This window comes from Phyllostomus hastatus, unplaced genomic scaffold, assembly GCF_019186645.2.
Source record: "Phyllostomus hastatus isolate PE091 unplaced genomic scaffold, TTU_PhHast_1.1 phas_scaffold_501, whole genome shotgun sequence".
Taxonomy (NCBI): domain Eukaryota; kingdom Metazoa; phylum Chordata; class Mammalia; order Chiroptera; family Phyllostomidae; genus Phyllostomus; species Phyllostomus hastatus.
In genome coordinates, this window is record NW_025334033.1 from 21,392,611 (window position 1) to 21,419,801 (window position 27,191).

Below are 27,191 nucleotides of genomic sequence, written 5' to 3' on the forward strand. Positions count from 1 at the left end.
CTCCATACTGTTACAGAACAACAAGGGGGCCAAAGAGGGCTGGGGGCAATATCCTATTACTGAAAGGAACCCCTCATGTTCCTTATGTCCACTGCCTTATAGGAAAGACATCTCTCAATGCCAGGGATTTGTGAAAAGGAAAGGAAATGTTTGTTTATTTAATGCTATACAGACTTAAAGTAGTGACCTAATGTCTTCATCAAAATCCCAGAGTCCTTTAAAACACCCACAAACACACACAGTCCTTCCTTACCCCTTTGCCTAGTCTGGATACCATATCTCAGGAAAAGAAATGGAAGTCCACAGCTCAGGCAGTCCCGGGTTCTTCCCAGTAATCCATCTCAGCTGGTAGGCCTCCCTCGGTTCCCAACACCATCAGCTGTGTTGCTGGGACCTCTGCTAAAGCCGGGTGGTGGTTCCCCCTTCTGAAGCTGCAGGGGTCCCCACTCTGGCAAAGCTGCGAGGTTCTCTCTCTACTGTCCCAGCCACGTGGTCCTCTCAGCACAAAGGCCGTTGGAATCTCCACTTAGCCAAAACCGCATGGTTTTCCCTCCTCAATGGCTGCAAGAAGGGAGGTCGACACTCTGCCAAAGCCGAGTGGTGGTTCTCTGCTAAAGCCACATGGTGATTCTCTCTCTCAGGGCTGCAGAAGTCCTCACTCCACTAAAGACCGAGTGGTTCTCTCCTCAATGGCTGCCACATCTGGGTTTAAATCTCCGCGCCAATCTTCCTCTGCAGCCCCATTTCTGACTCCTCCCACAATTGGCTACACTTGCCAGGACTCTCATATCCCTCCAGCTTTACTGGGCTGCCATTATGACTCTGGGTAGGCATGGCCCCATGTCCTGGAGCCAGTCTTCTCCAAGCTCCCATGCAGGTGCTGTAACTCAGGGGGACCTGCCCCCTAGTTATGTCTTGGTGGGGAAGTTACTTCCATTCCCCTGGCTCAGAGCATGGCCACAGCTATTTAACTTATCTATGTAACCAGTTAAAGGTTATAGATATGTTAAATGACCATGCCAGAGGTTAGCTGCAAGGCTGTTGCTATGCAAAACAGCTCTCAATGGCCCTGCTCCATGTGTCCCTTCCCCCAACCCATACCTGTGGTGGGGGGTGGTGAGGACATCCTAATATTTCCTGAACACCTTGAGTTCTAGACCCCATTTCAAATCCCTATTTGGGGCCGCCCTCTTGGCTGCACCCTGTAATAATACTGTTTTTCATAGTGGCTGCACCAATTTGCATTTCTACTAAGAGTGCACAAGGGTACCCTTTTCTCTACATCCTCACCAGCATTTATCTCTTATCTTTTTGGTGATAGCCATTCTAACAGGTGTGAAGTGCTATCGCATTGTGTTTCTTTTAAATTTTTAATTTGTTTTTTTAGAATAAAAGTTTATTATTTATTTATTTATTTTAAAGAGCAGGGAAGGGAGGGAGGGAGGGAGAGGAACATTGATGCGAGAGAGAAACATCAGTTGGTTGCCTCTGGTATGTGCCCTGACTAGGACCAAACCCACAACCCTGGCATGTGCCCTTACCAGGAATTGAGCTGGTGACCTATCGCTTTACAGGATGATGCCCAACTGAGCCTCACTGGTCAGACCTCACTGTGGTTTTAACTTACATTTCCCTGATGATTAGGGATGCTGAGTGTCTTTTCATGTGCCTGTTGACCAATTATGTGTCTTTAGAAAATGTCTGTTCGGATCCTCTGCCCATTTTTTAATTGGATTTTTTTTGCTATTGAGTTGTATGAGTTCTTTATGTATTTTGGATATTAACACTTTATCAGATATATGATTTGCAAAATATTTTCTCCCACTCAGTATATTGTCTTTCCCCCCCCCCTGGTTTTCCCAAGGAGTTTATTTGGACAGAACAGGGGACAAGGAGGCCCAGCATCTAAAAGAAGGTGCTGGATCTCTTAGTGGTAAGGCTTGGCTTGTGCTGGTAACACTTGTGCTGGTGATGGAGGATCCAGTGGGGCAGTGGCAACCTGACGGTGGAGTTGTGGAACTGCTTGACTTGCTGATCAGTGGCCAGGCCTTGGTACTCTCAGTACATGCTGTGGGTGCTGCTGTGGGAGTCCTAGCTCAGCCAGATGCTAGAGTTCCTCACCTAAAGCAGGGAATTATCAAGTACTTGCCAGCAGGAGATGATTTCCCCTGAGGACTTCTTTATCTTCTTCAGCAGAGACACAAGTACCAGAAGTGAGACTTGGGGAAGACATGGTGAGGTGCGCAGGTGCTCCTGTGATAGAGGGGGACGGTGTGAGGCATTGCAGGTGGGCAGGCAACTTCCCACCACCTTGGATCATTGCATTGTGCCAGAGGTCTCACAAAGCTCTCTCTGTGTTTATCAACACCCACAAATGGCATAGGTTGACTTGTCATTTTGTTGATGGTTTCCTTTGCTCTACAGAACCTTTCTAATTTGATGTAGTCCCACTTGTTTATTTTTGCTTTTGGTGTTAAATTTTAAAAATTCATCATCAAGACCAGTGTTAAGCAACTTACTACCTATGTTTTCTTCCAAAATTTTTATGTTTTTAGGTCTTTCAAGTCTTTAATCCATTTTGAGTTAATCTTTGTATATGGTGTAAAATAGTGGTTCAGTTTCATTCTGTTACATGTGGCTGTCCAGTTTTCCCAGCACTGTTTATTGAAGAGACAGTTCTTTCCCCATTTTATATTCTCCTTTGTTGTAAATTAATTGACTATATATGTGTGTCCATTTAGGACTCTATTCTATTCCATTGATCTGTGGGTCTGTTTTTTTCATGACCATATTGTTTTGATTACTATAGTTTTGTAATATAGTTTGAAGCCAGAGAGAACATTTTTTTGATGGTATAGGTGGATGCTTTACTATATAAAATCCTTTTGCATGTAAGTAGTGTAAATATATCATTTGAAGGATAATGTAATATATAAAATACTAATAATTGGGGACTTTACCAATCAGATACATTGTAATCCCTTTACCTATCTTATTTTCTTTAATTCTCAAAGTATTTTTTGAAATAAATATTGTCCTGCCCTGGCTGGCGTAGCTCAGTGGATTGAGCGTGGGCTGGGAACCAAAGTGTCCCAGGTTCGATTCCCAGCCAGGGTACATTCCTGGGTTGCAGGCCAGAACCCCCAGCAACTGCACATTGATGTTTCTCTCTCTCTCTCTCTCCCTCCCTCCCTCCCTCCCTTCCCTCTCTAAAAATAAATAAATAAAATCTTAAAAAAAAAAAGAAATAAATATTGTCCTCGTTTTGAAAATGAGGAAACTGCAGCTTAGAGAAGCTCGGTAGCTTGTCCGAAGACATAGGGACAGAAGGATAGTATGTAATTTCACTGAGATCCAAACCAGAATTGATAAGGTTTCTAAACCTATTCTTATATACTATACTACCTCTCATAACATTGCATATCAAGATTAGGTAAAAATAAATACATTTGTAAAAGTAAAATGTATCACATCTTTTTTTCCTTGAATTTCATATATGTCAAGAAATTAGGGATCAAGAAAATATTCAGGATTAAATTTAACAGGAAAAGTATAGGATCTGTGTGAATAAAACTATAAAATCTTGTAGAGGCAGTGGTGATCAGCAAACATTCCAAGTCTCTTGCTATGAGCGGGAGTCAAATTATTCTTTTTCAAGCCTAAACAGACAGGAGTTGGTGTTTGACCCTCCCATTGACTCTTTCTTTGCTATGATCAGTGAAAATTCAATTGGTGATACCTCCCAGCATGGTCTCTGGGTGACCATGTGAAACATAAAGAAAAATGGGTTCACTCTCCCTTTTTCTCTCCCTCCTACAATCTCTCTCTTGCTCTCTTTTTTTCTCTCTCTCTCCCGGCCCTCACCCTCTCCCCTGTTCCTTTCAGTGTGTTAAGCTACTGAGATGTTGGGGTATCATCCTAGCCTATCCTAATTAATATAGCAGTTGGTATTGAGAGTTGGGTGTTGTATAACGAAACTAATAAAAGTGTGGCTTTAGCTTAGCAGTTAGGTAGTAGCTAGCAAGGAAACTGATATTGGAGGCTGGAAAGATAGAGGAATACTGTTATGTCTGGCAATGAATTTATTCAGGCTGTCACCTGGGTAAATTGGGAGGTGGAAGAGATGTCTAATAAACTTATGCTGTAGGGGAAGAAGTTGGAAAACAGAATATTAGTAGTGTGTGCTCTTACTATTTGGCATGGTATTTAAGGAGACAAGTTTGGGAATGAATTGGCTGTTTTGCAAACAGAAATGAAAGGGAATATGGAGATTCTAGGAATTAGAGGCCTCAAATATTGGAAGAGTCACCTGCTTCTAATTTTGATGAGGTCCATCTTATCTTTTCATTTTTTTTGGTTACCTGCTGTTTTGGAGTCATATGTAAGAATCAGTGGATCCAGTGTCATTAAGATTTATCCCTATGTTTTCTTCTAAGAGAATAAGCCTCTTACATTTAAGTCTTTGACAGATTTTGAGTTAATTTTTGTATGTAGTATGAGATGAGGATCACTTTCATTCTTTGGCATGTGCAGTATCCAGTTGTCTCAGCACATTTGTTGAAGAGACTGTCCTTTCCCCATTCAATGATACTAGCACCCTTGTCAAAAATCAGCTCACCAGAGACACATGGTTTGATTTTTGGGCTCTCTAGTCCATTGATATATGTATCTATTCTTATGCCAGTACTACACTGTTTTGATTATCTTTGCTTTATAGACTTAATTGTTTATGGACCAAAAAAATTGAGAAAAGGTTGAGAAGATCTTTGAGGAACAAAAGCCTATTAAAGTTCAACCTTGAGCCAAAGATCAGACTAAAGGTGTGGTTTTCACAACTATTGATAACATTTCTGATGTGGATCCTGGCTATCAGGATCGGTGTGTTGTGGCTGCAGTGAACAAATTCACACGGACTACAGAAGTCTTGTGGAGAAAAAGGAACGGCATGGCCATTCTCTAAGTGAGAGAGAGAGGGCCCTGACCCCTGCCTGGACAACCTTTTATTGGTTTTCTGGGTACGTTACATCGAGGATGGTCCTCATTTACTATACACAGGTTCACTGTAGGTGATTACCTTTTACAGATAACAAAGAAAAGACCGTTGCTAATTACTTCAAAGAGAAGGATGTTACTGATCAGAGGGAAGAGTGGTTGAACTGGTTACACTCCACACTTGGGAGGTTTAGCACAGATCTTAGGAAGTTACAGTAAGTACTTGCTGCCTCAATTCACGATGAGGAAGTTTTAGCAAAAGCAAGTCTCATAGGAGCCTAGGCACAATGCAGGCCTGATTCCCCACGGGAAAACCTATCCATGGGCATGGCTCCTGTGTGTTGGACCTCACTCCCCACTGGCTTCTCCATGGGGGCTGGGCTACATTCCCACGCCATGTGGAATGGTTCCCTGTAATTTTCCAATGGATTAAGGTTCTTCAGGGCAAGGACCATAGCAAATGGCACCTAGTCAAACTTTCCAACTAGATAAAATGGCTCAGGGCAAAGATCTAACTATAGGTATAGTTTCCCCATGGAAACCTGGCAGCCTCAAAGCAACACATTTTTAAATTAGGGTGTGGAGAAGGGGGATGAGGGACAGGAGGGGGAGGTGTTCAGGGCAAAGAAATAATTGCCTTGGATGTGTTATGGCATGGAATTGACTGGAATCAAATGAATAAAAAAGTCACTAGTTTTTGAAAGTTATACCTGCAAAGAAACTTTAGAGCCATAGACCTAAACTGTTACTTTTTAAATCTGAAAATAGGTATCAGTACTTCTATCTCCTAAGTTGAAGAAGCAGGCTGTGAGAGTTGCACAGCCCTAATTCAGGATATAATGTTTGAACACTTAGAACTTAGACTTAGGACTTAGAACAAAAACAGGAATGGACTTAAGCAACAGTATATTTGGCTCATACTTGAAATATTGGGACATTATTCTGGTACTCAAAAATAATTATTACATATGATCCAGCAATTCACCCCTAAATATTTAACCAAGATAAAGGAAAACATATTTCCAAGCATAACTTGTGTGTGAATGTTAATTGGCAAAACCTGAGAACAGCTCACTATCCATCAAGTGGTGAATAGATAAACAAATCATGGTATATTAATGCAATGGAATACTACTTGGCAATAAATAGCAATGGACTACCAATGCTGCAGCAACATGGATACTAAGTGGAAGAAGGCAGATTAAAAAATGTATATCCTGTGTGATTCCAATTATTTGACCTTCTGAAATGGTAAAACTATAGAGACAGATATCAGTGGTTGTGTGGGACTTGGAGGAGGGGCAGGGATTAATAAAAAGGGGCAGAAGGAACTTTTTGTGGTGATGGAAATATTCTCTATCTTGGTTGTTGTAATGCTTACATGACCATATAAATTTGTTCAAATTTATAGAACTGTCTACCTAAAAGGGTATATTTTACTGTATGTAAATTATATCTCAGTAAATCTGAAAAAGTAATTTTTGAACACCGTTAGTGCCAGGTCTAGTTACTGGTGGTGCAATGGTGAGTAAACAGACCAGGTCTTGCTTCCAAGGAGTTAATGCCTAGTGTGTTGCTTTTTAACTTTTTTTTGAAATTAAACAAATTTTCCATAAAGTTTTTCACATCATCATTTGATGTCTATATGTATATATAGCATGAAACTACTTATCCTTATTGTATGTAAGGATATTTTATGGAAATATCTGATATTTCTGATATTAAAATATCTCTGATATTTTATGGAAAACAGTGTTTAATAGTTATCAAAAGTCCAAACTTTGAATTACAAATAAGATTAGGCATGGCTTTTATTTACTAAGCTAAAAGATTAAAATGATGGCGAAACAGCTGATCTCTAGCTTCTGTTGAAGCAAGTGAGAGACTGATTCACAAACATAAAAATAAATCTGTTGATTTTTTTAAACTACCCTTAAGTGCAATGGGGCGATGACACCTCTATGATGGCTTTTGTAAACTGACTTTGAACGAATGGCTTTTACCACATGAAACATGGTCCTGAACTATTAGTTGGGAATTGATGAAGATGGGAGATAATTCTGTAAAGAGACAATCTATTTCAGGTTGGAACAATGATAATTTACCTAAATTAGTATAGTCAAGCAGTATTTATTATAATAAGTCTTCAGCATCCAGGGTTACTCTGTCAAACAATGGGATAGAGAAACCAGAATTACTTTCCTGAAAGTATAGAGTACAGATCCTCAGTCTGTTGGAAGCAAGGTTTACCACACAAATCATTTAAATTATATTACACACAAACCTTTTGTGGAGATGTTTAACAAGAGGGAAACATTGATTTGTTGTTCTACTTATGCATTCATTGGTTGATTCTTGTGTGTGCTGCAACCTTGGTGTATTGGAATGACACTCTTAAGCAGCTGAGCTACCCAGCCAGGGCTGAGAATGATCCTTTAGTCTCAGTAATTTTAAGGTATTTTGAAAGCCATTTTTTTTTCTTCCAGACCTATTTCTGGTTCTTTTAAGAAGTTGTATTTGTAATATCTACCTAAGTATAGCTTTGTGTTTAATATTGAAAAATATCTATATATAACTAGTTCAGTAGGTGATATCTGATGGAAAGTAATTTTGTTTTTATGTCTTCTACTGTGATTAGGAGTTCTTGGGGGATATGATGGAGTTTATTTATAGTAATGTGGTAGGTTTTCAGAAATATTAAAGCATGTGTTAGAGATGATGTGGAATATTGATCAGGAGTAGTCAGACCTTTCCTTTGAAGAGTCAGACAATAAATATTTTTGGATTTGTGGATTATACAGTCTGTCACAACGATTCAGCTTTGCTGTTGTTGTGTGAAAACATCTATAGACAATGTGTAAATGAGTAGACAGTAGTGGAGTCAGCCTCTGGACCACAGTTTGCATCTCACCACAAGCCCTCTTTGTTTTACACTACAGATATATTTTGAAGTATGTGTGGTGACAGGTGGTACTAGACTTACTGGTTGGATCACTTCATAAGTTGTATAAATGTCTAACCACTATGCTGTACACCTGAAATCAATATAAATAATATTAAATGTCACCTGTAATTGAAAAAATAAACTGCAAATATATATTGAAATTTTGTGCATAAAGGTGAGCTGTATTTTAGATATACTTACTATACATTCAATAAATATTAGTGCCAATTTAAAGGCTTGTATGCGAGGTACGATAAGTAGTAGGCATGGAGTAGTGAACAATCACACGTCATTACTTTCATCATGGAGGTCACAATGTAAGGGAAAAACAGACACTGGCCAAGTATTCAAATGCATTGAGTGGGCTCACAATAAAAAACCATGTGTTGAATCATTTTGTAAAATAGATAATCCATGAGTAGAGCCAGTTGTCACTCCTTATGATTTTTCATTCATTAAGGTTTATGCTATATTTGTCTAAAAAATAACATTACTGTATATCTTATCAGTGGTGAATTTTTGAAATTTTTAAAAATTTTTCAATTACAGTTGTCATACAGTCTTAGTTTCAGGTGTATACCTGAGTGATTAGACATATAACTTACTAAGTGATCAGCATGGTAAATCCTGTACCCATCTAACACCATACGGAGTTATCAGATTATTGACTATATTTCCTTTGCTGTACTTTACATCATTAGTGACTATCCTGTAACAACCAATTTGTACTTCTTAATCCCTTCAACTTTTCCCCCCATCTCCCCAGCACCCCTCCTATCTAGCGATGGTCAAAATGCTCTCTGTATCTAAGGGTCTGTTTCTGTTCTCCTTGTTCATTTATTTTGTTTTCTAGACTCAATTGTTGATATCTATTTCTTGCCATTTTATTTTTTATGTTTTTGTCTTTTTTTTCTTCTTCTCCTTCTTCTTCCTTCTCCTCCTACTTTCTTCTCCTTCTCCTCCTTCTTCCTTCTCCTTCTTTTCTTCTCCTTTTCCTCCTCCTTCTTCCTCCTCTCCTTCTTCCTTCTCCTTCTCCTCCTCCTCCTTCTCTTCCCCCTTTCTTCTTCTTCGTCCCTCCTCCTTTCTTCCTCCTCCTCCTCCTTTCCTCTTCCTCCTTCTCCCTCCTCCTCCTCCTTCTTCCTTCTCCTCCTTCTTCTTCCTTCTCCTTCCTTTTCCTTCGTCCTTCTCCTCCTTCTCCTCCTCCACCTCCTCCTTTTTCTTATTCTCCTCCTTCTTCTTCCTTCTCCTCCTCCTTCTTCTACTTCTTCCTTCTCCTCCTGCTCCTTCTCCTTCCTTCTCGTCCTCTACCTCCTCCTTTTTCTTCTTCCTCCTCCTCCTCCTTCTTTCTTCTCCCTTCTTCTTTCTCCCTTCTTCCTTCTCCTTTCATCATCTTTCTTCTTCTTCTTCCTTCTCCTCCTCCTCCTCCTCCTTTTACTTCTTCCTCCTCCTCCTTCTTCTTCCTCCTCCTCCTTCTTCTTCCTCCTCCTCCTTCTTCTCCTTTCATCATCTTCTTCTTCCTTCTACTCTTCCCCCTCCTTCTTCTTCCTTCACCTCCTCCTCCTTTTTTTTCCTTCTCCTCCTCCTCCTTCTTCCTCCTCCTCCTCCTCCTCTTCCTCCTTCTGGGTGGTGGCTGGTGTCTCCTTCTGGGCACTGGCTGGAGCCTCCTTCTGGGTGGTGCCTCCTGGTGGATAGTGGCTCCTTCTGGGTGCTGGGTGGTGGCTCCTTCTCAGTGGTGCCTCTTTCTGGGTGGTGCCTGCTTCTGGGTGGTGCCTCCTTGTTGGTGGTTCCTCCTTCTGGGTGGTGCCTCTTTCTGGCTGGTGCCTCCTTCTGGGTGATGCCTCCTTCTGGGTTGTTCCTCTTTCTGGGTTGTTCCTCCTTCTGGGTGGTGCCTCTTTCTGGGTGGTGCCTCCTTGTGGGTGGTGCCTCCTTGTGGGTGGTGCCTCTTTCTGGGTGGTACCTGCTTCTGGGTGGTGCCTGCTTCCTCCTTGTGAGTGGTGCCTCTTTCTGGGCGGTTTAGTGCCTACTGTGATCTCACTTTGGATGTGCTGTTTATGAAGCTTGTTGGTTCCTCCTGCGAGGTTTTCTGAGGCTGGCCACTTGGTGTATTGGTTCTAGGTGTTTTGGGATGGACTCTGTTGTAAAATAATGACTATGCCTGCTCCTTGGCAACCTATTTGAAGCTGCATGTGATCCGCAGTTTTTGGCTGCCTCTTCTGGGCTTGGCTGTGCACTGGTAGGATCAAGTGCGCTCCAAGGCTGGCTTTTACCAGCATAGGGCCCAGGGGCATGTCCACAACTGCCCCAAGGCACACGGGGATCTGCTGCCTTCTGCCTCTGCCAGTTGGCTGGCTGTTAGGTTATTAAAAAATCTCAGTCACTGAAAGATCCTATGGTGGTGATTGGGAGGATGGGGCTCCCCTCCTGTGAGGGGATGTGCCAATTGAGATTTTAGGGAAGATAGTGTGTGTGATTCCCTACCTGAGAGCCACATGTCTGAGTCTTTCCTGGGTTTTTCCTTAATATTGGCAGGGTGGAGCCCCTTTTAGTCAAGCTGGTGAGGCCTCCAAAACCCAGAGGTTGGGTCTGTTGGAAGCAGGGAGAGTGTTTCTATCTGATCTTCCATGAGGGGAAGCACCATTCATTTTCATGGGAAAGTTGGGGAAATGGCCCCACCCTAAAGCCAGTCACTGACACCTCCTGAGCCAACCTAGAATTTTGTGCTCCAGCTTATGCCACTGACTCCTCACAGGGCTTAACAGCCACATGGTGGGGTGAGAAAAATTCCAGAGGGTGGCATCCTTGCTGTTTCCCAGGTTCATACTGCTGGGAGAGGATTGCTGCACCCAAGAAAGAGGGCTGCCGCGGTATTGGATGATGACTCAGTACAGGGATCCAGAGACTGTGAGTGTAAGATCGCCTGCTTTGCCTTCATCTGGAAGCTCTCCAGATTCTTTTTTTCTTTTAGCTGTTCTGATTGGGTGTTTTTTGCTTCCCTATACTCCAAATCCCTGATTTTGTTCTGTTCGTCTATTCTACTGTTGATTCCTTTGATGTGTTCTTCATTTCTGACTGGTTGTGTATGTTTTCTATCTTTGTTTTTATGTTTCCTGTCCCTTTGTTGAAGTTGTTACTGAATTCATTGGGCATCCTTATAACCAGTGTTTTGACCTCTGCATCTAGTAGATTGCTTGTCTCCATTTTGTTTAGTTCTTTTTCTCAAATTTTGTTCTGTTCTTTTCTTTGGGACACGTTTGTCTCCTCAGTTTGGCTGCTTCCCCATATTTGTTTCTATGTATTAGAGCTGCTATGTCTCCTGGGCTTGCTTGAGTGGCCTAATGTAGTAGGTGTCCTGCAGGGTCCAGTGGCACAGCTTCCCTTATTGCCCAAGCTGGGGGCTTGAGGTGTGCCTTCTGTGTAGACTGTGAACATCCATCCTCTTGTTGTATTGAGCCTTGATTGCTGTAGGCACATCAATGGAAGGGATTTATTCCCAGGCAGGTTGGTTGCTTGATCTGGTTGTGACTACTGGCCATCATGGAGGAGAGCTTTCCAAGGGCCTACCCTATGGAGAAGGACTTAACTTGGCAGAACTCTGGTGCCTTCTGAGTCCTCCTCTTGAATGTGTTACTTGTAGAAGTGGTTGGGTGGTCTGAAGCTGTCACCTGGGTACATTGGCTCTAGATCCTCCCCAGAGGTGAGGCCAAGATCAGTCATACCTGGCATGAGCTACAAAGTAATCTTCAGGCGCCTGCTACTCGTGCTAGGCTTGGAGGTGCTCTGGTGAAGCCAAGCTGCGAACCAAGGCCAGCTGTTGCTAGTGTCAAGTCTGGGGCCACTTAGCTAGAGATAAGGGGCATGCTGAGCCTAGATGCTGCTTGTTTGAGAGATTTTTAAGAAAGTCTGAAGCATAAGCTAGCTAACACAGGCCATTTTTGTGGAAAAGCCCCTGGAGACAGCTTAGGTGGGCTCGCAAGTTGGGTGGGGTCTCAGGGAATCCAGGGCATGGTGAACACTGTGAGCATGGAGAGTCAGATATGGCACCTTCTTGTTGACTCTTTTGGAGGGCGGCAAGTCTCAGAAAAGGAACAGTGGCCTCTGCCAGCACTTTTTAAAAAACTTTAAAAAAATTTATTGATTTTAGAGAGAGACAAAGGGGAGGGGGAGAGAGAGAAACATCAATTTATTGTTCCACTTTTTGATGCATTCATTGGTAGATTCTCGTATGTGCTCTGAGGATCGAACCTGCGAACTTGGCATATTGGGATGATGCTCTAAGCAGCTGAGCTACCCAGCCAGGGCTCTGCCATCACTTGTGTCTCACAGAAAGTTGCTCACCCCACCTAGCTGTTGTCCCGATGCTGGACAGTTCAGTTCCTCCCATATGTCTCCCTGGTTCCTTTCAGACTACTGCCCCAGCACTGGAGCTCAAAGGGAGAGAGTCCAAGTAAGTCTGTGTGCAAGTCCTAAGAGGAACTGCCTGTGACTCCAGAAGCCCTTGGTCTAACTCAGCCATAATCCCTGCTGGTTTTTACAGCCAGAAGTTATGGGGACTTCTCTTGCTGGCACTGGAGCCCTGGGCTGGGGGGCCTGGTGTGGGCCTGGGACCCCTCACTCCTCTTGGGGGACTTCTACAGCTGAGCTGTCCCTCCTGATTTTTATCCACCACACATGGGTGGGGGACAAGCTCCTTCCATGTCTCCATTCCCCCCACCATCAATAGTCTTGATATGGTTTCCTCTTTAAAGTCCTCGTTGTGGGACTTACATTCAGCTAGATTTCAGGTGGTTCTGAATGATGTTTGTTTTGTAGTTTAGTTGTAATTTTGATGTGGTTGTGGGAAGATTCAAGTACTACATTTTCAAGGTGAATTATTTAACCAAAGCACTTTCCTTGTTTATGATACTCATGTTAAATAAATTAACATATACATAACTAGAATTATAGCAAAGTCTACTTGATATATATTTTCCCTTTTATTGTTTCTTGGATTAGTATCATCTTTTTTAATTTATGTTTATTTTTGGTCTTTAGGGGTCTGTTATCTGAAGGATCAGTTCATCTACATTCAGAAACTCAGGTATGAAATCAGACTTTTTGTGCATGTAATTACATTCTGTAAAATGTAGGACTTTTAAACTTAGAGAAAACAGAGAAGGGTTATGACTCTAGAAATAGAATGTAAGCCTTGATCTCAGAAGATATCTTCATGAAATTTGCTTATAAAATAAGTGGAATTCTTTTTTGTCTCATAATTTCACTGAACATTTTGGAGATGCGCTGGAAAAATTCTAAGTGAAATGAGTCTGTACCCTAAGGAATTTTAGAATCTAATTAATCAGTCATTTAAATTATTTTCATGTAGCCCAAGACCAAAAACATTGATCCAGTAAACAAGGTTCAAAAAAAACTACACTCTGCAAATAAAGGAAGGAAAACAAATTCAAGGTATAGTATAGTTTTCAAAGCATATTTTCTTTTCTAAATTTTATAATTTATAATATTCTTAATTATTGAGCTTTCTTTTTCTTCAGATGTCTTACCTCCAAACAGACAAAATTATACTGTATATATCTAGTCACATTCAGTAATTTAAAACATTTTCTTCTTAGAAATGTCTTATAGCAGCTATTTTGTATTTTCTTAAGCAAAATCATATTTCAAAAATTTATGTTATTTTTGTTGAGATATTTTCTCAGAACCTTGACTAGAAGCTAGGTGTTATTTTCTGCCTAAATCTCTTAATTAAATGAAATAGTCATATACTTTTTGAGTACTTAACAGGGCACCATACCTTATTATATATATATTGAGATATATGGCTCTAACTAAGACTATAATTATAGTTTACATCCTGTTGTTTTTGATGAGAAAGAATTCAAGGCTGTTCTTAGTATTTTAAGCATCAAATCGGACACAAGAGTCCCTTTGGTTAGGAGGCCTTCTAACACAGAGGGCCACAGCTGTCGTGGGCTGTCCCAGTCAGTCTTTTATTCACAGTAAGTTATTACATGTATATGTCTGTTATTTACCCAAACTACTAATTGCAGTATAAATTGGGAATAAATCTTTGATAATTTTTGTGTCTTTTAATTGGCTAACTAACCTTTTTGTTTTTTCAATAAAAAAGAGAAAAGTAGAGCAAAAGGATAGGAAGAGAAAATCTAAAATTAATTGAAGAAAAAGGAACATACACTACATACATAGGAACGTACATATATATATATGTGTATGGAAGGGGTTGTCTTGTTTTTAGACTTCAAGTTTACTTTGTAAAGAAAAGGTTGTTTTTCTAAATAAAAGTTAGAAGCCTTTGCTTGTATGTCAAAAGTAAGTTATAATTAAAATAAGTAAAAAGTAAGGCTTTTGGAACCATAAAGTTGATGGGTTAGGCCTGGCACATTCCTCAGTGCCTTTAGAAGTAACTTGTATTTCATATTCCCTTCTTTAAAAAAATCAAATTCAATATTTAGTTCAACTTTGATTCTAGTTACAATGTATTTCTTTAGGCTGAAAAAAAAATGTTGAGTTTGCACTAATAATTATTCACTCTGTAATTCTTTCTCAAGAGGTATTTTTCTTTAGTGTTTTCAGAATTACGGCTAGAGTGCTATCAATTTGTGCAGTTCTCCATGTAAGGTTATAAGCCTCAGGTTAGGTTTGACCTAGTAGGCCAAGTTCAGTACCCTTAGTTTTTTTTTGTTTGTTTTGTTTTTTAATCCTCACCAGAGGACATGATTGATTTTTTTTTTTTCAAGAGAGAAGGGAAGGGTGAGAGAAAGGAAGAGAAACATCGATGTGAGAGAGAAACATCCATCAGTTGCCACTCACATGCTCCCCAACTGGGGACTGAACCAGCAACCCAGGCAGTTACCCTGACTGGGAATGAAACCCATCATCTTTTGGTCCACAGGACACAACGCCCAACAAACTGAGCCACATCAGCCAGGGCAGCACTCTTAGTTTTGATGTTCACTTGTTTGGAGGCAATGTCCAAACAAACTGGCCTCATAAAACCTTCTCTAGTTCTGTGGTTGTGTGATTCATAAAGATTGACAGTCTACTAAATCTCATAGTATAGGCTTGAAAGTTTCAATTAAAGATTTTATCAGAAATTTAAAATTTACAGTAATTTTGATATGCTTTGTTATTTGGATAAAAGTCATATCTAGGAGTCATACCTTCTTTTAATATTATATGTATAGTGCCAGTATATATAACATACATTTATATATTTAATTTTTTTAGTGTAAAATTGAAATACTCTGATGTACCAACTGCCAATGATGTTGCCATTCCAGAGGATTTCTCAGACTTTTCTCTTGCAAAAACAGTTAGCAAAATTGAAGGGCAACTGGAAGAAGAAGGCTTACCTGATTATATAGATGATGATATTTTTTGTGGTGTTAGTAAAGACATTGGAACAGGTAGGTTTTCTTATGTTTACATCACAGTTATTTAGGAACTTTTTGGCATTTAAAAGTGTATTGTGATTTCTTGTATTTGTTTTAAAATCACTAGTAGGACATGGTGATAGAAGGAATGAGTGGGATTATAAATGAAGTAATTGGTTATGAGTCAGTAATTGTTGAAAATGGATGATGGGTAAGTAGGGTTTCATTAAACTAGTCTCTTTGCTTTCATGGTATTGGTTTCATTGCTGCTCTTCAATTAAGGTTAAAATGTCCCAAGTCTAATCATTAAAACATTAAAATTAAAAAACATGATTCTTTGAATATTTTTCATGTACCATTACTGTATTCTACTTATTGCATATTAAATTAACATATGCAAAAGGTAAATGATTTACAGATGTAGCATCAGGTAAAATGATCAAGTGAGTTTTCTAATGAATATAATTTTCTTTCTTATAAATTTATTTTTTCATACCCTAGAAAAATAATAATACTCTTCAGATCATTATGTCAGTTACCAGTAATGCCTCTAAAATTCTGTTAAATTTATGAGCCACCTGTGCTATTCTAAACAAAATATGAGACAGTTGAGTGTATGTGAACATAGTTAATGATGAACTATAATTAATTGTGAGTTCAGGTAAGCTACTTAGCCCCTCTATAATAATATTTTAGTTTCAAAATTTAGCAGTTTGTATTAGATGATTGTAAACTTTATTTTTAAAATTCTCTGATTCTGTGAAAATCACAATTATATGTATAATGATTATCATGCTGCATGCTAGTTAGCCATAAATGAGGAGCAATTCATTTATGCATTTGTTACATTTATTGACTTACCCAAGTTTTCTGGGGCTAGTTGTCAGGAGGAAGTTAAATGAACTAGGAAGTTGCCTTTATGTCTCTGTTAAGACCTCTTCAAGTAACAGTGGTTAGATGTTAGCTGTTCTCAGTGCACAGTCACGACGGCTCTGTGACAGCATTCCCCCTCCGGGACACAGGGAACCAGCACAAACAGAATAATACCTTAAGTTGCTGCTTTTTCTTACTGCTGAGTCACCTCTCTGCCATTTTATCTCCCTTTTGACAAGTTTTGACCTAGGTTGTATCACCTTTTATTTTTTTATTCCAGATGATTGCCTAGGGTTACCTGGGGAAAGACAAGATCAAAAAGTAGTTTAACAGCACAGATTGCTTTTAAGACTAAAGTTGGAGTGGGATGGGGAGCTTAGTGCTAGGGACCTAAAGTTGGGGAGAGAGAGAGGGTAAGAAAAATCATGCTCTTCCACTCTTCCATCTTTGCCCTTAGAGAGCAGCTACTGCAAATGTTGCACTTTGGAATGTATCTTTCACCTTTTATCCTCTATTAGCCTGAAGTTACAGGAGAAGAGAGTTGAGGCTAGGCAGATCTAGGTGGATTAGAGCCAGCCATAGTTCATCAGCTCCATGGCAACACTGGGCACTATGCAAACAAGCTTTGGAATTGGAAGTGTGTGGAGACATTTTGCACTCTGTGGGATTTATCCTAATGACTTCTTAGAGACAATTAAGAGTGTTTACTCACGATAAGCTCTATGAGGGCAAAGCTTGCCTTATATGTAAACCTGCTATACCTCAAATACAGCAGAGACTTAATGTATATTTTTGGAGTAAATGATTGAATGAATTACCAGTGAGTTCTGTGTTCATTTTTCACTTTATTTACTTTTATTTACCTATAAACCTCAAAGATTTATCGCTGATGTTATTGAATAAAGGTAGATCTTAAAGAGGATTTGTGGGAGAAACCTTTGGCAATAAGGTTAGTGTATTTCTTTGTTTCTAAAATACATTTTAACTTCTGTGAAATTGAGGTGTGTCTTATAGTCAAAGGCATTTTGTAACCACAATGACTGGGTTTGAAGTCTAGTTTTGCTGGAGAGGTTTTATTTGCTTCTGCCAAACACATGAGGACATCACTGACCTGAGACTACTTTACATTCTGTTTGAGGTGTTTTGGACCATCTTGGTAAATGTGAATTCAGTCTATGAATACTGTCTTATGGTTCAAATTCTCAGGAGTGGTTTTGGGTTTTTCCTGCTTTCTTTACTTGGTTCCATTGTTGAGATGTGAACAGTTTGTTTCTGTTGGGTGGATTTGGGGGTACTTAGGGTGTTTAGTGTTCCCAAACAGGGATCTCCTGTTAGACTGCCGTCTTGTGCATTTTTGTTATTTCATAGTATAATGGTCTGTCGAGCAAATGATGACATCTTAGATTCAGTGAAAGGCAATAAATATAATTGTTTAAATCCACAGAAGCACAGATCAGATTTCTGAAGGCCAAACTCCATGTTATGCAGCAGGAATTGGATAATGTTGTATGTGAATGCAATAAAAAGGTAAGTTTTTAAAACCTGTCAATATACATGCTCTAATATTAAGCAATGTTTTAAGAGCAATTTCAGTTTTATTTTAAAAATAGTTTCATTGAGATATGTTCACTGAAATTTTGAATCCAAAAATATTTTTATGTAAATACTGAACTTCATTCGAAGATGTTGAATTTTCAGAGCTAAAGAATCTTAAACACTTGTTAGCATTTAGAGTTCTCTATATTAGAATTACAAGTGTAAGCTATTAAACACAAATACAATGTCTGACTTCCGTTTTTGAAGATGAAAATCAAAGATCACATGAAGTTTTTTGTTTTCGGCCTTATGTCTTGATAGCAAGTCATATGCACTTTTTCACATAACCTATAATTTCATAACTATAGGAGGATGAAATTCAGGATTTAAAGTCTCAAGTAAAAAATTTTGAGGAAGATTGTGTGAGACAGCAGCGAACGATTAATTTACAGCAATCTCAAGCAGAAAAATATAAAACTCTTTTCGAAGAAGCAAACAAAAAATGTGATGGATTACAGCAACAGCTGTCTTCAGTAGAAAGGGTAATTATTTTGCTATTTTTCCTAAGTTAATGCCAAAGATGCACTAAAATACTGAAGCTACACCTTTGTATAGATACCACTTTTGGTTTAGTTATTTTGTTAGTATTGACTAAAAACTCTTTCCCCATAAGATTTGATGGTAATGGAAAAAAGTACAATAAATAAATAAATAAATACTCTTCTCCCATATAAAGGACAATATTTTTTAAAATATATAATCTTTATTATATTTTTCTATTACCATTTAGTCCCCTTAAACCCTCCTCTCGTTATCCTCCTCTTGGTTGTGCGAGGAAGCGAAGGGTTTCTACCTGCACCTCCATCTTGACCGGAATTCTCACACATTTATTGCTTTGTGAATATTGTACCACCTTTCCATCCTTGGGATAAATCCCACTTGATTATGGTGTATGGTCTTTTTAATGTGTTGCCAAATCTGGTTTGGTAATCTTTTGTTGAGGATTTAAACATCTGTGTTCATCAGGGGTATTGGCTTACAGTATTTTTGTTTGTCTTTATCTGGTTTTGGGAGTAGGATAACAATGGCCTCATAAAAATAGATTTGCAGTCCCTTGCTTGCTCTCTCTTCTTCTTCTAATACCTCTGTTATCAAATGTTGGAATACACTTGATGTTATCCAAGAGGTCATTTTTACTATTCTCATTTTTCCAATTATTTTCTCTTTGTTGTTCTGATTGGGTGTTTCCCACTACCTTGTCTTCAGAATAGTCGAGTCAGTCCTTTGCTTTATCTCATCTGCAGTTGATTGTATCTAATGTATTCTTCATTTAAGTTACTGTATTCTTCATTTCTGACTTCTTTATGGTCTCTATCACTTTGTGTGAGTTCATCTGTTCTTCCCCTAGGATCTTTGAGCATCCTTATAACCAGTGTTTTGAATCTGTATCTGGTAGATTGCGTGCCTACATTTCATTTAGGTTTTCTTTCCCCCCTGGAGTTTTGTTCTGATTTCTCTTTGAAGACCTATTTCCTTTTTTCCTTACTATGGCTACCGCCCTGCATTTGTTTCAATATATTAGGTAGAGCTGTTACATCTTCTGGTCTTGGTAGAATGGCCTTAGGTAGTGGGTGTTGCATGGGTCCCAGTGGCACAACCTCCCCAGTCATCTGAGCTGGGTGCTCCACCTGGCACCCCCTGTGTGGGCTGTGTGCACTTTCCTGTTTTACTTGAGCCCAGACTGCTGTTGGCATGTCACTGGTTGGGATTGACTCTTAGGCTGACTGGCTGTGAAGCCTTACAGTGACGACATTAGATGAGCTGCTGTATGGAGGCTGACACTACAGAGCAGGACTAGCTTCAGTGGGGCTCTCGTGCCCAGTGAGTTGGAGCCTTGAGTGTGTTACTCGTAGAGGTGGTTGGGTGGTATTCTGGCATGGTCTGAAGCTGAGCACCAGGTGCACTGGCTCTGGGGCTCCCTGGAGGTGTAGGCCAAAATCAGCTGTCACCTGTGCCCTGCCTGGGGCCACCCAGCATGTGCTGTAGTGATCTGCAGATTGTTGCTAGTTGTGCTGGGCCTGGCAGTACCTAAGAGAAATCAAGCTGCGAACCAAGGCCAGTTGCTGCTAGTGCCCTGCATGAGGCTAATTAGCAAGAGGTACAGGGCATGCTGAGACCTGATGCTGCTTGTTTAGTATTTATGAACCTTTGAGAAGGTTTAGAAAGTTCTGCAGCATGATCCAAGATAGGCCATTTGTATGGAAAAGCTATTGGAAATGACCTGAGTGGACTAGCAAGTTGGGTTGAGCAGTCTTAGTTAGCCAGGTTGACAGAGACTCAGATATGGCACCTGTGTGCTGCTTCTGCGTGGAAGGCTCAGTAAAGGAACAATGGCCACTGCCAGCACTTTTGTCTGGGAGAAAGCTACCACTCCAACTCTGGCCCCAAAGCCAGACAATTAAGTTCCTCCTTGTATGTCCCTGGCACCTTACAAGCTGCTGCCTCAGTGCTGGAGCTCAGAGCGAGTAAGTCCAAGTAAGTCTGTGGGTGGGCCCTTTAAGAGGAACACCTGGGACTCTAGGAGCTTACCATCTCACTCAGCCACAATCCCTGCTGGTCTTCACAGCCAGAAGTTATGGGGACTTTCCTTCCGAGCACTGTGATGCAGGGCCTGATGTATTCGGACCTGTTACTCCTCAGGGAAACCTCCACAGCCAATATATCCCTCCCAGTTCCCAAGTTTTAACTGCCTCGTGTGTGGGACTGGCCTGTGCTGTCTGCACCCTTCCCACCAGTCTTGATGTGGCTTCTTTATATCCTTCATTGTAAGACTGTTGTTCCTCTACATTTCAGGTGGTTCAGAATGATGGTTCTGTAGTCTAGTTGTAATTTCGATGTGCTTGTGGAAGGATGTGAGTACAGCATTTATCTGTGCCACTCTCTTGACTTGAACTCTACCCCCCATTGCCAGTATTCTTAATTTACTGCAAATGTAGTGTGTGGGCTAAACCCACACCTTGTTAGACGTGAGTTCTCCCTACTGCATAATTACTCATGCATGACCAGTGAATTATGTCTGGACAAAAATCAAAGTGGATTGGTTCTACTTTAAATTTATTTACAAATACCAAGTGTAATGCCATTTTCCCTTCCCACTTTTTGAGAGGTCAGTTCCCTCTCCAAATTTCAGAGGTGATTTTTAAACAGGTTATCTTTTCACCTCAGTTTTCCAATACCTCTTCCAACCTTCCTATTCTCAGTTCAACTTTGCCCCCTATTAAGTAAATGGAATAAGAAGGTAACTCTTCCTCATCCTGTTACTAAATCTATTGACTTTCCTGCCTCTAACCCACTTACTCTGCTTTCCCCCTCATTATGATGGATTGCTACTCTTCTGTCTAAAGTCGATCAATGTGGACTGAATCTCATACCCTCTCTTCTACTTAAGGACTTTGCTCCTATAATTATCCTTTATTTCTCTTGCAAAAATCAGATTTATTCCATCTACTGGATTAGTCACATTAGCATACATACCATAGAATCTCTAACATATATTTTTAAAGACCTCTGTAGATCTCACATCTACCTCCAGCCCTGTACCTTTGCTCCCCTTTATGGCAAAGCACCTTGAAATAATTGTCCAAACTCAATGGACAAATAGAGATTCCTCATTTGTCATTCTCTCCTGAAATTACTCCAGTTAGGCATCCATCTCGGTTCTGCCACTGAAATTGTTTTTAATGAGGTTACCAGTAATCCACATTGCTAATTCTAGTCAGTTATTCTTCCTCATAGTAATTTGTATCTCAGTAATATTTGACATAGTTGATTACTCCCTCCTTGAAATACTATCCATTTGCTTCTGGAGCACCACGGTCTTGATTTTGTTCCTCTTTTTCCTTACCTTTGCATGTTGGAGTGTCAAAGGCCCAGTCCTTTGCTCTCTTCTCTGTCTGCATCCAACTCTGGCGTGCTCTCATTCATTCCCATGGCTTTATGCACCATCCATGTGCTGATCGGTCCCACATTTCTTTTTCTTACTCTGACCTCTTCTTTGAGACCTAGACTCTTACATCTTGCTGCTACTTGATAGCTCTACTTGGTTAAACTTCATATGCCCTAAAGGGAGCTTTTGTTTCCCTGCCCTCTGTAAACCTGTCTCTCCTCTTCTCCCTCTCAGTAAAAGACAACGAACTTTTCATTACAAAATCCAGGAGTCATCTTGATCTTTCTGTTTCCCCACACATACATCCAGTCCATTAGCAAGTCTTACCAATTGTTTTCCAAATACATAGAATTAACCGCTTGTCAAAACTTCATTACTTCTACCCTATCCTAACCTTATACCATTCCAGTGACCTAGATAGATACTCCTACACTCAGTAGCAATACCACAGTAGCTAGAATAATCCTTAAAAAACTTAGGTCACAACACACAGGCATCCCTGCCACGCATACACATATACACATCCTACATAAAACCCTCCAAAGGCTTCCCATATCATTCAGAATAAAATTAAACTTCAGGAAGGGATTATAGGATCCTCCTAAGCTTCCCCTGCCTATTTTTACTCTCTCAAGATCTAATAACACTGTGCCTGTGTCACTCAGCTAAAGCTACACTGATCGTCTTGGTGGTCTCTGAATATACTAAGTAGATTTCTGCCTCAGTGTCTTTCTCTTCATTGTTCCTCCAGTCTAATTCTTCCCCCCAGATCTTTACGTAAATCATTCCCTCATTTGGAAGCCTTACCCTAACCACTTTATCATAATTAGGCCCTCTCCCCCACTGCTCTTTGCCCTTACCATTTATTTTTCTTCATAGCCCTTATCCCAGATATTACATATATATGTGTATGTATGTATGTATGTATGTATGTATTATGTCTCTTCCTTTAGAATTCAAGCTTTGTAAGGGAAGAACTTCAGTTAATTAGCATGTGTCCATCATGCAGAATAGTATGTGACAAGATGCATAGTCAGTGTTCAATAAATGTGTTGAATAAGATATTATTACGCCCAATATCAGATATGGAAACTGAGTCTACCATAACTGGCCAGGTTTTCAGACTTCCAAGTTTATTGCTTTTTTGTTTTTTAGCTACTTTTTTCTAGAAGCTTATCTGATTATTTGTCTACATCTGATTATTCCTCATCTGAATTGTTATGGCATTTTATGTTACTCTTAAAGCATTTACAACATTTTGTCTTATACTACTGATACATACTCTTTTTTTCTTCCTGCCCTCTTCTAGTGACTTATGAATGCTTTAAAAATTGTGAGAGAATGACATTATTTCTTCTTGGATCTCATAGTATTTGAGTTTTAAAGTTAGACTTGATTATCTTTAAGCTATACAGCTTTTTCTTTGAAAACTAGTATGAAACTCAGGGCCTAAGATTTTTCATAAAACATTTTTTTTCTAGCAATATGAAAACTGCTTAATTTTTTGTAGCCACAGATTCACTTTACTGAGTATTTTGGGGATGCAGGCTCATAGCAGTATTGGTATCCTGTCTGAACTTTGTAAAAAGTACTTGAGTATGATTGAAAATAAATGTTTTCAAGTTTCTGTGATGTTTTTCCTTTCTGTATGAATTTACTTATATAGAAAGACTTTATTTCCTACTTTGCTATTCTTCTGACTATCCTTTTTTTTTTTCTCACTTCTCCCAGGAAAGGGAGCTGACAGTGTTGTTGATTCAGGAGTTGGGGGGAACATCATGTGGTGAAGGATGGTTTTCATTTTTTTGTGAAGTAGGTTACAAAGTCACCAAGAATTGTGGACTTTGTAGTTGGTGAGAATCCCTGCCTTTTCTGTGTGAACAGTGAGATACATCAGGCTTGCTCTCAGCGTAAGCTACCACCCAGAAAGCTGTGAAGAAGGCTGGTGGCAGCAGATGGTATCCGTGCACAGTTTGATTTGTTTAGGAGCCTGCATAAAGAGCAGCATGTGTTTTGTTTTGTTTCCCCTTAATTACTCAGAGCCAGGGAGATCAGTTTTCAAATAAAGCACAGTGATACAGCCAGGAGGAAAACTTAAAAAGAAGAAAATAGGCATCTGTATTTTTAACTGCATCATTTCAGTCCCATATTTATTGAGTATGTTCTTTGTAAAAAGGCTCTGTTATAGGCATTGTAGGTGATGCAAAGAAGATTAAATATTACAAAATAAATTCCATTCAATAAACATATCACCAGTGCCTCTTATATGCCACTCAAGTGCTGGGAACATAGAAATTGAGACAGTTCCTATGCTTGAGGAGTTTACACTATAGTGCGGGGGGCAAGGAACAAAATGGATATTCAGTTGCACATAACAGGTACAATGATATATGCGTATCAAGATGCACAGAAGCTCTGAAGAAAGTGCACCTAATCTAGCCTGGGAGGATAGTGAGAAAGATAGTGAGGAAAGGCTTATGGGAGAAGGTAAAACCATCATGTATTGCCCTAGATGTCATAAAGGGTGAGGAGGTACTAGCCAGGTAAAAATGAGAAGCAGGGAAGAATCAGGGCAGATGGAAGAGCATGAGCAAAGGCTCAGAGGAAAGAAAAATCATAGTTTTTTGGGATCTAGGTACTACTGCTATAGCCAAAGGTAACATCTGTGGCAGGAGGTAAGATTGTGGTGCCAGATTATGGCAGAGTTAGAAGTTTATCCTCCATGTTCTTGTTTCTTCATGTGTGGAATACAGATACTCTGTAGCTGTATCTGAACATTCGCGGAAATGCAGGTCTAAAGCCACCCTGATATGTGAAAAATAAGATCTGTTGTTTATGCTCAGAACTGAGATTTCTCAGTAAGGTTAATATAGAATGTTCTGTATTTAACAACTATTTTTTTTAAATGATACCCTTTGTCAAGTTTACACAAACACAGTATTTGTGAGTTTGTGTCTTACATTGGTGCTTTGGTGGTTCCCTAAGGAATAACTATAGTTACAAAGAGTTGCTTATAAAATAGAGGGCATGTTATACTCTATCTTGGGGTTGATAAAAGCAGGCAGAAAATTCCAAACAGAAACTAATTTGAAAGCTAAATTTATGATGATATCTTCAAAGATATATTTTCCTAATACCAATTCAGAGTAAGAATTCTCTGAGACCTCTGTCACTCAGTGTGCAGCCTCTGGCGGTGTGTGTGTGTGTGTGTGTGTGTGTGTGTGTGTGTAAAATTTGGGAGAAAGCAAGGAATATGGAAATGAAAAGTGTTGCAAAATAATAGAGGGAACTTATGTTTATAAATGGTCTGTATATTTCTTTTACTGTACAGGAGCTAGAAAATAAAAGAAGACTGCAAAAACAAGCTGCCAGTAGCCAAAGTGCCACAGAAGTTCGTTTGAATAGAGCTCTAGAAGAAGCAGAAAAGTATAAACTGGAGCTAAATAAATTAAGGCAAAATAACAAGGTATGGAAAAACTGAATGGTTTTGGTAGTGATCACCTTTGGTAACCTCCTCTTTTATGCAAGAGTCAAAACTAAGTAGTTACTAAATTATAATTCTTGTCATGGTGAGCATTTCTCTTTTCAGAAGAAACACATTCATTATCAATAGATACATTTTCAATAAACTGGGTTATGTTGCTTGGGCTGGTGCTGTAATTGGGGGATAGCACAACTCCTTGGAGGATTCATTTTTTTCAGCCCCCCAAACTTAATTGTGTACCCATATTACATGCCAGACACTTTAAGTATTTTATATTGATTATGCTATTATAGTTTTCCCAATTTTCCCATTATCCCCTCTCTGCCCTGTGCCTCCAGCACCCCCCACCCCTCTTAGTTCATGTCCATGGGCTGTACGTATAAGTTCTTTGAGTCCTCTGTTTCCTATACCATTTTTATCTCTCCTTGACTATTTTATGCCTACCAATTATGCTTCTTCTGCCTTGTACTTTCCCCCCATTCCTCCCTTCACCCTCCCCACTACAATCCCTCCACGTGATGTCCATTTCTCTGAGTCTGTTCCTGTTCTAGTTGTTTGCTTAGTTTTTATTTTCATGGTTTTTCTTTTCTTTGAGGTTCATTTATTGATAGTTGTGAGTTTGTTGTCATTTTACTATTCATATTTTTTATCTTTTTCTTAGATAAGTCCCTTTAACATTTCATATAATAATGGCTTGGTGATAATGAACTCCTTTAACTTGACCTTATCTGAGAAGCTCTTTATTTTCTCTTCCATTCTAAATGATAGCTTTGCTGGGTAGAGTAATCTTGGATGTAGGTCCTTGACTTTCATGACTTCAGATACTTTCTAGCTAATTCTTGCCTGCAAGGTTTCTTCTGAAAAGTCAGCTGATAGCCTTATGGGAACTCCTTTGTAGGTAACTGTCTCCTTTGCTCTTGCTGCTTTTAAGATTCTGTCCTTATCTTTAATCTTGGGTAGCTAAATGATGATGTGCCTTGGTGTGTTCCTCTTTGGGTCCAACTTCTTTGGGATTCTCTGGGCTTCCTGGACTTCCTGGAAGTCTATTTCCTTCACCAGATTGAGGACGTTTTCCTTCATTATTTGTTCAAATAAGTTTTCAATTTCTTGCTGTTCTCCTTCCGGTACTCCTATGATTTGGATATTGGAATGTTTCAGGTTGTTCTAGAGAATCCTCAGCCTCTCTTCGTATTTTTGGGTTCCTGTTTCTTCAGTCTGTTCTGGTTGGATGTTTATATCTTCCTTTTGTTCCAAATTGTTGTGTTGTGTTGAGTCCTGGTTTCCTTCCTGTCATTGTTGGTTCCTTGAATATTTTGCTTTATTTAAATTGTTTTTTCATTTTTCAACCAAGCAGAGCCTTAGGTATTCAAGTGGGCAGGGCAACCCTCCTTGCTGTGCTGAGGTGCTGCTTGTGGGGGAGGGGCCAAAGAGGGAACAGTGCAGCTTGCCTGCTCATCTCTAGTGCACTTTCCAACAGACTCTCATGTGAGACTGGGAGTGTCTCCGGCCCAGACAACTGCTGTAGTCCAGTCAACTCTGAGTCTCAGTTTCCCCCTTAAGTCAGCCCTGCCCACACAGTCCACCACCTCACCTCGGTTTTTCTGAGCTGGACCAGCCTGTGCGGTCTGCAGCCTTAATGGTCTGGTTGTTCTGGTTGATTTTTTCTTTAATTCCTTGGTTGTCGAAGTTCCATGAAGTTTGATTTTCTGGTGCTTTTGGTTGTTTATTGATTTTAGATTGGTTGTTATCCTCCTTTTGGTTGTGCGAGGAAGTGGAGGGTTTCTTCCTATGCCTCCTTCTTGGCCTGAACTCAACACTTTTCTAATCTTAGGATAAATGGCAGGAGAAAGTCTCTTTTGTATCTTGAGTTTGTTTTATTCTTCCTTGAGCCTCAATTTTCTAACATGAGGTCTGTCCAGAAAAAGTCCAGTCATTGTTAATATAACAAGAATGGTTTGTGTGACATTGTGACATTAATGTAACCTGGGAGCCAAGGAGAGTGCACTGGAGTGCACATGCGTGAAC

General features: G+C 39.8%; 1 protein-coding gene across 1 annotated transcript in view; it reads left to right on the top strand.

The window, feature by feature from the left end:
* Window positions 1-27,191, top strand: part of TEX9 (testis expressed 9) — a 47,263-nt gene that overhangs the window by 12,326 nt on the left and 7,746 nt on the right. The window contains exons 5-10 of the mRNA XM_045823825.1: window positions 12,968-13,013; window positions 13,299-13,381; window positions 15,182-15,360; window positions 17,645-17,727; window positions 18,105-18,278; window positions 25,014-25,148. Of these exons, the coding sequence (XP_045679781.1) occupies window positions 12,968-13,013; window positions 13,299-13,381; window positions 15,182-15,360; window positions 17,645-17,727; window positions 18,105-18,278; window positions 25,014-25,148 (700 nt within the window). The remainder of the gene's footprint in view (window positions 1-12,967; window positions 13,014-13,298; window positions 13,382-15,181; window positions 15,361-17,644; window positions 17,728-18,104; window positions 18,279-25,013; window positions 25,149-27,191) is intronic.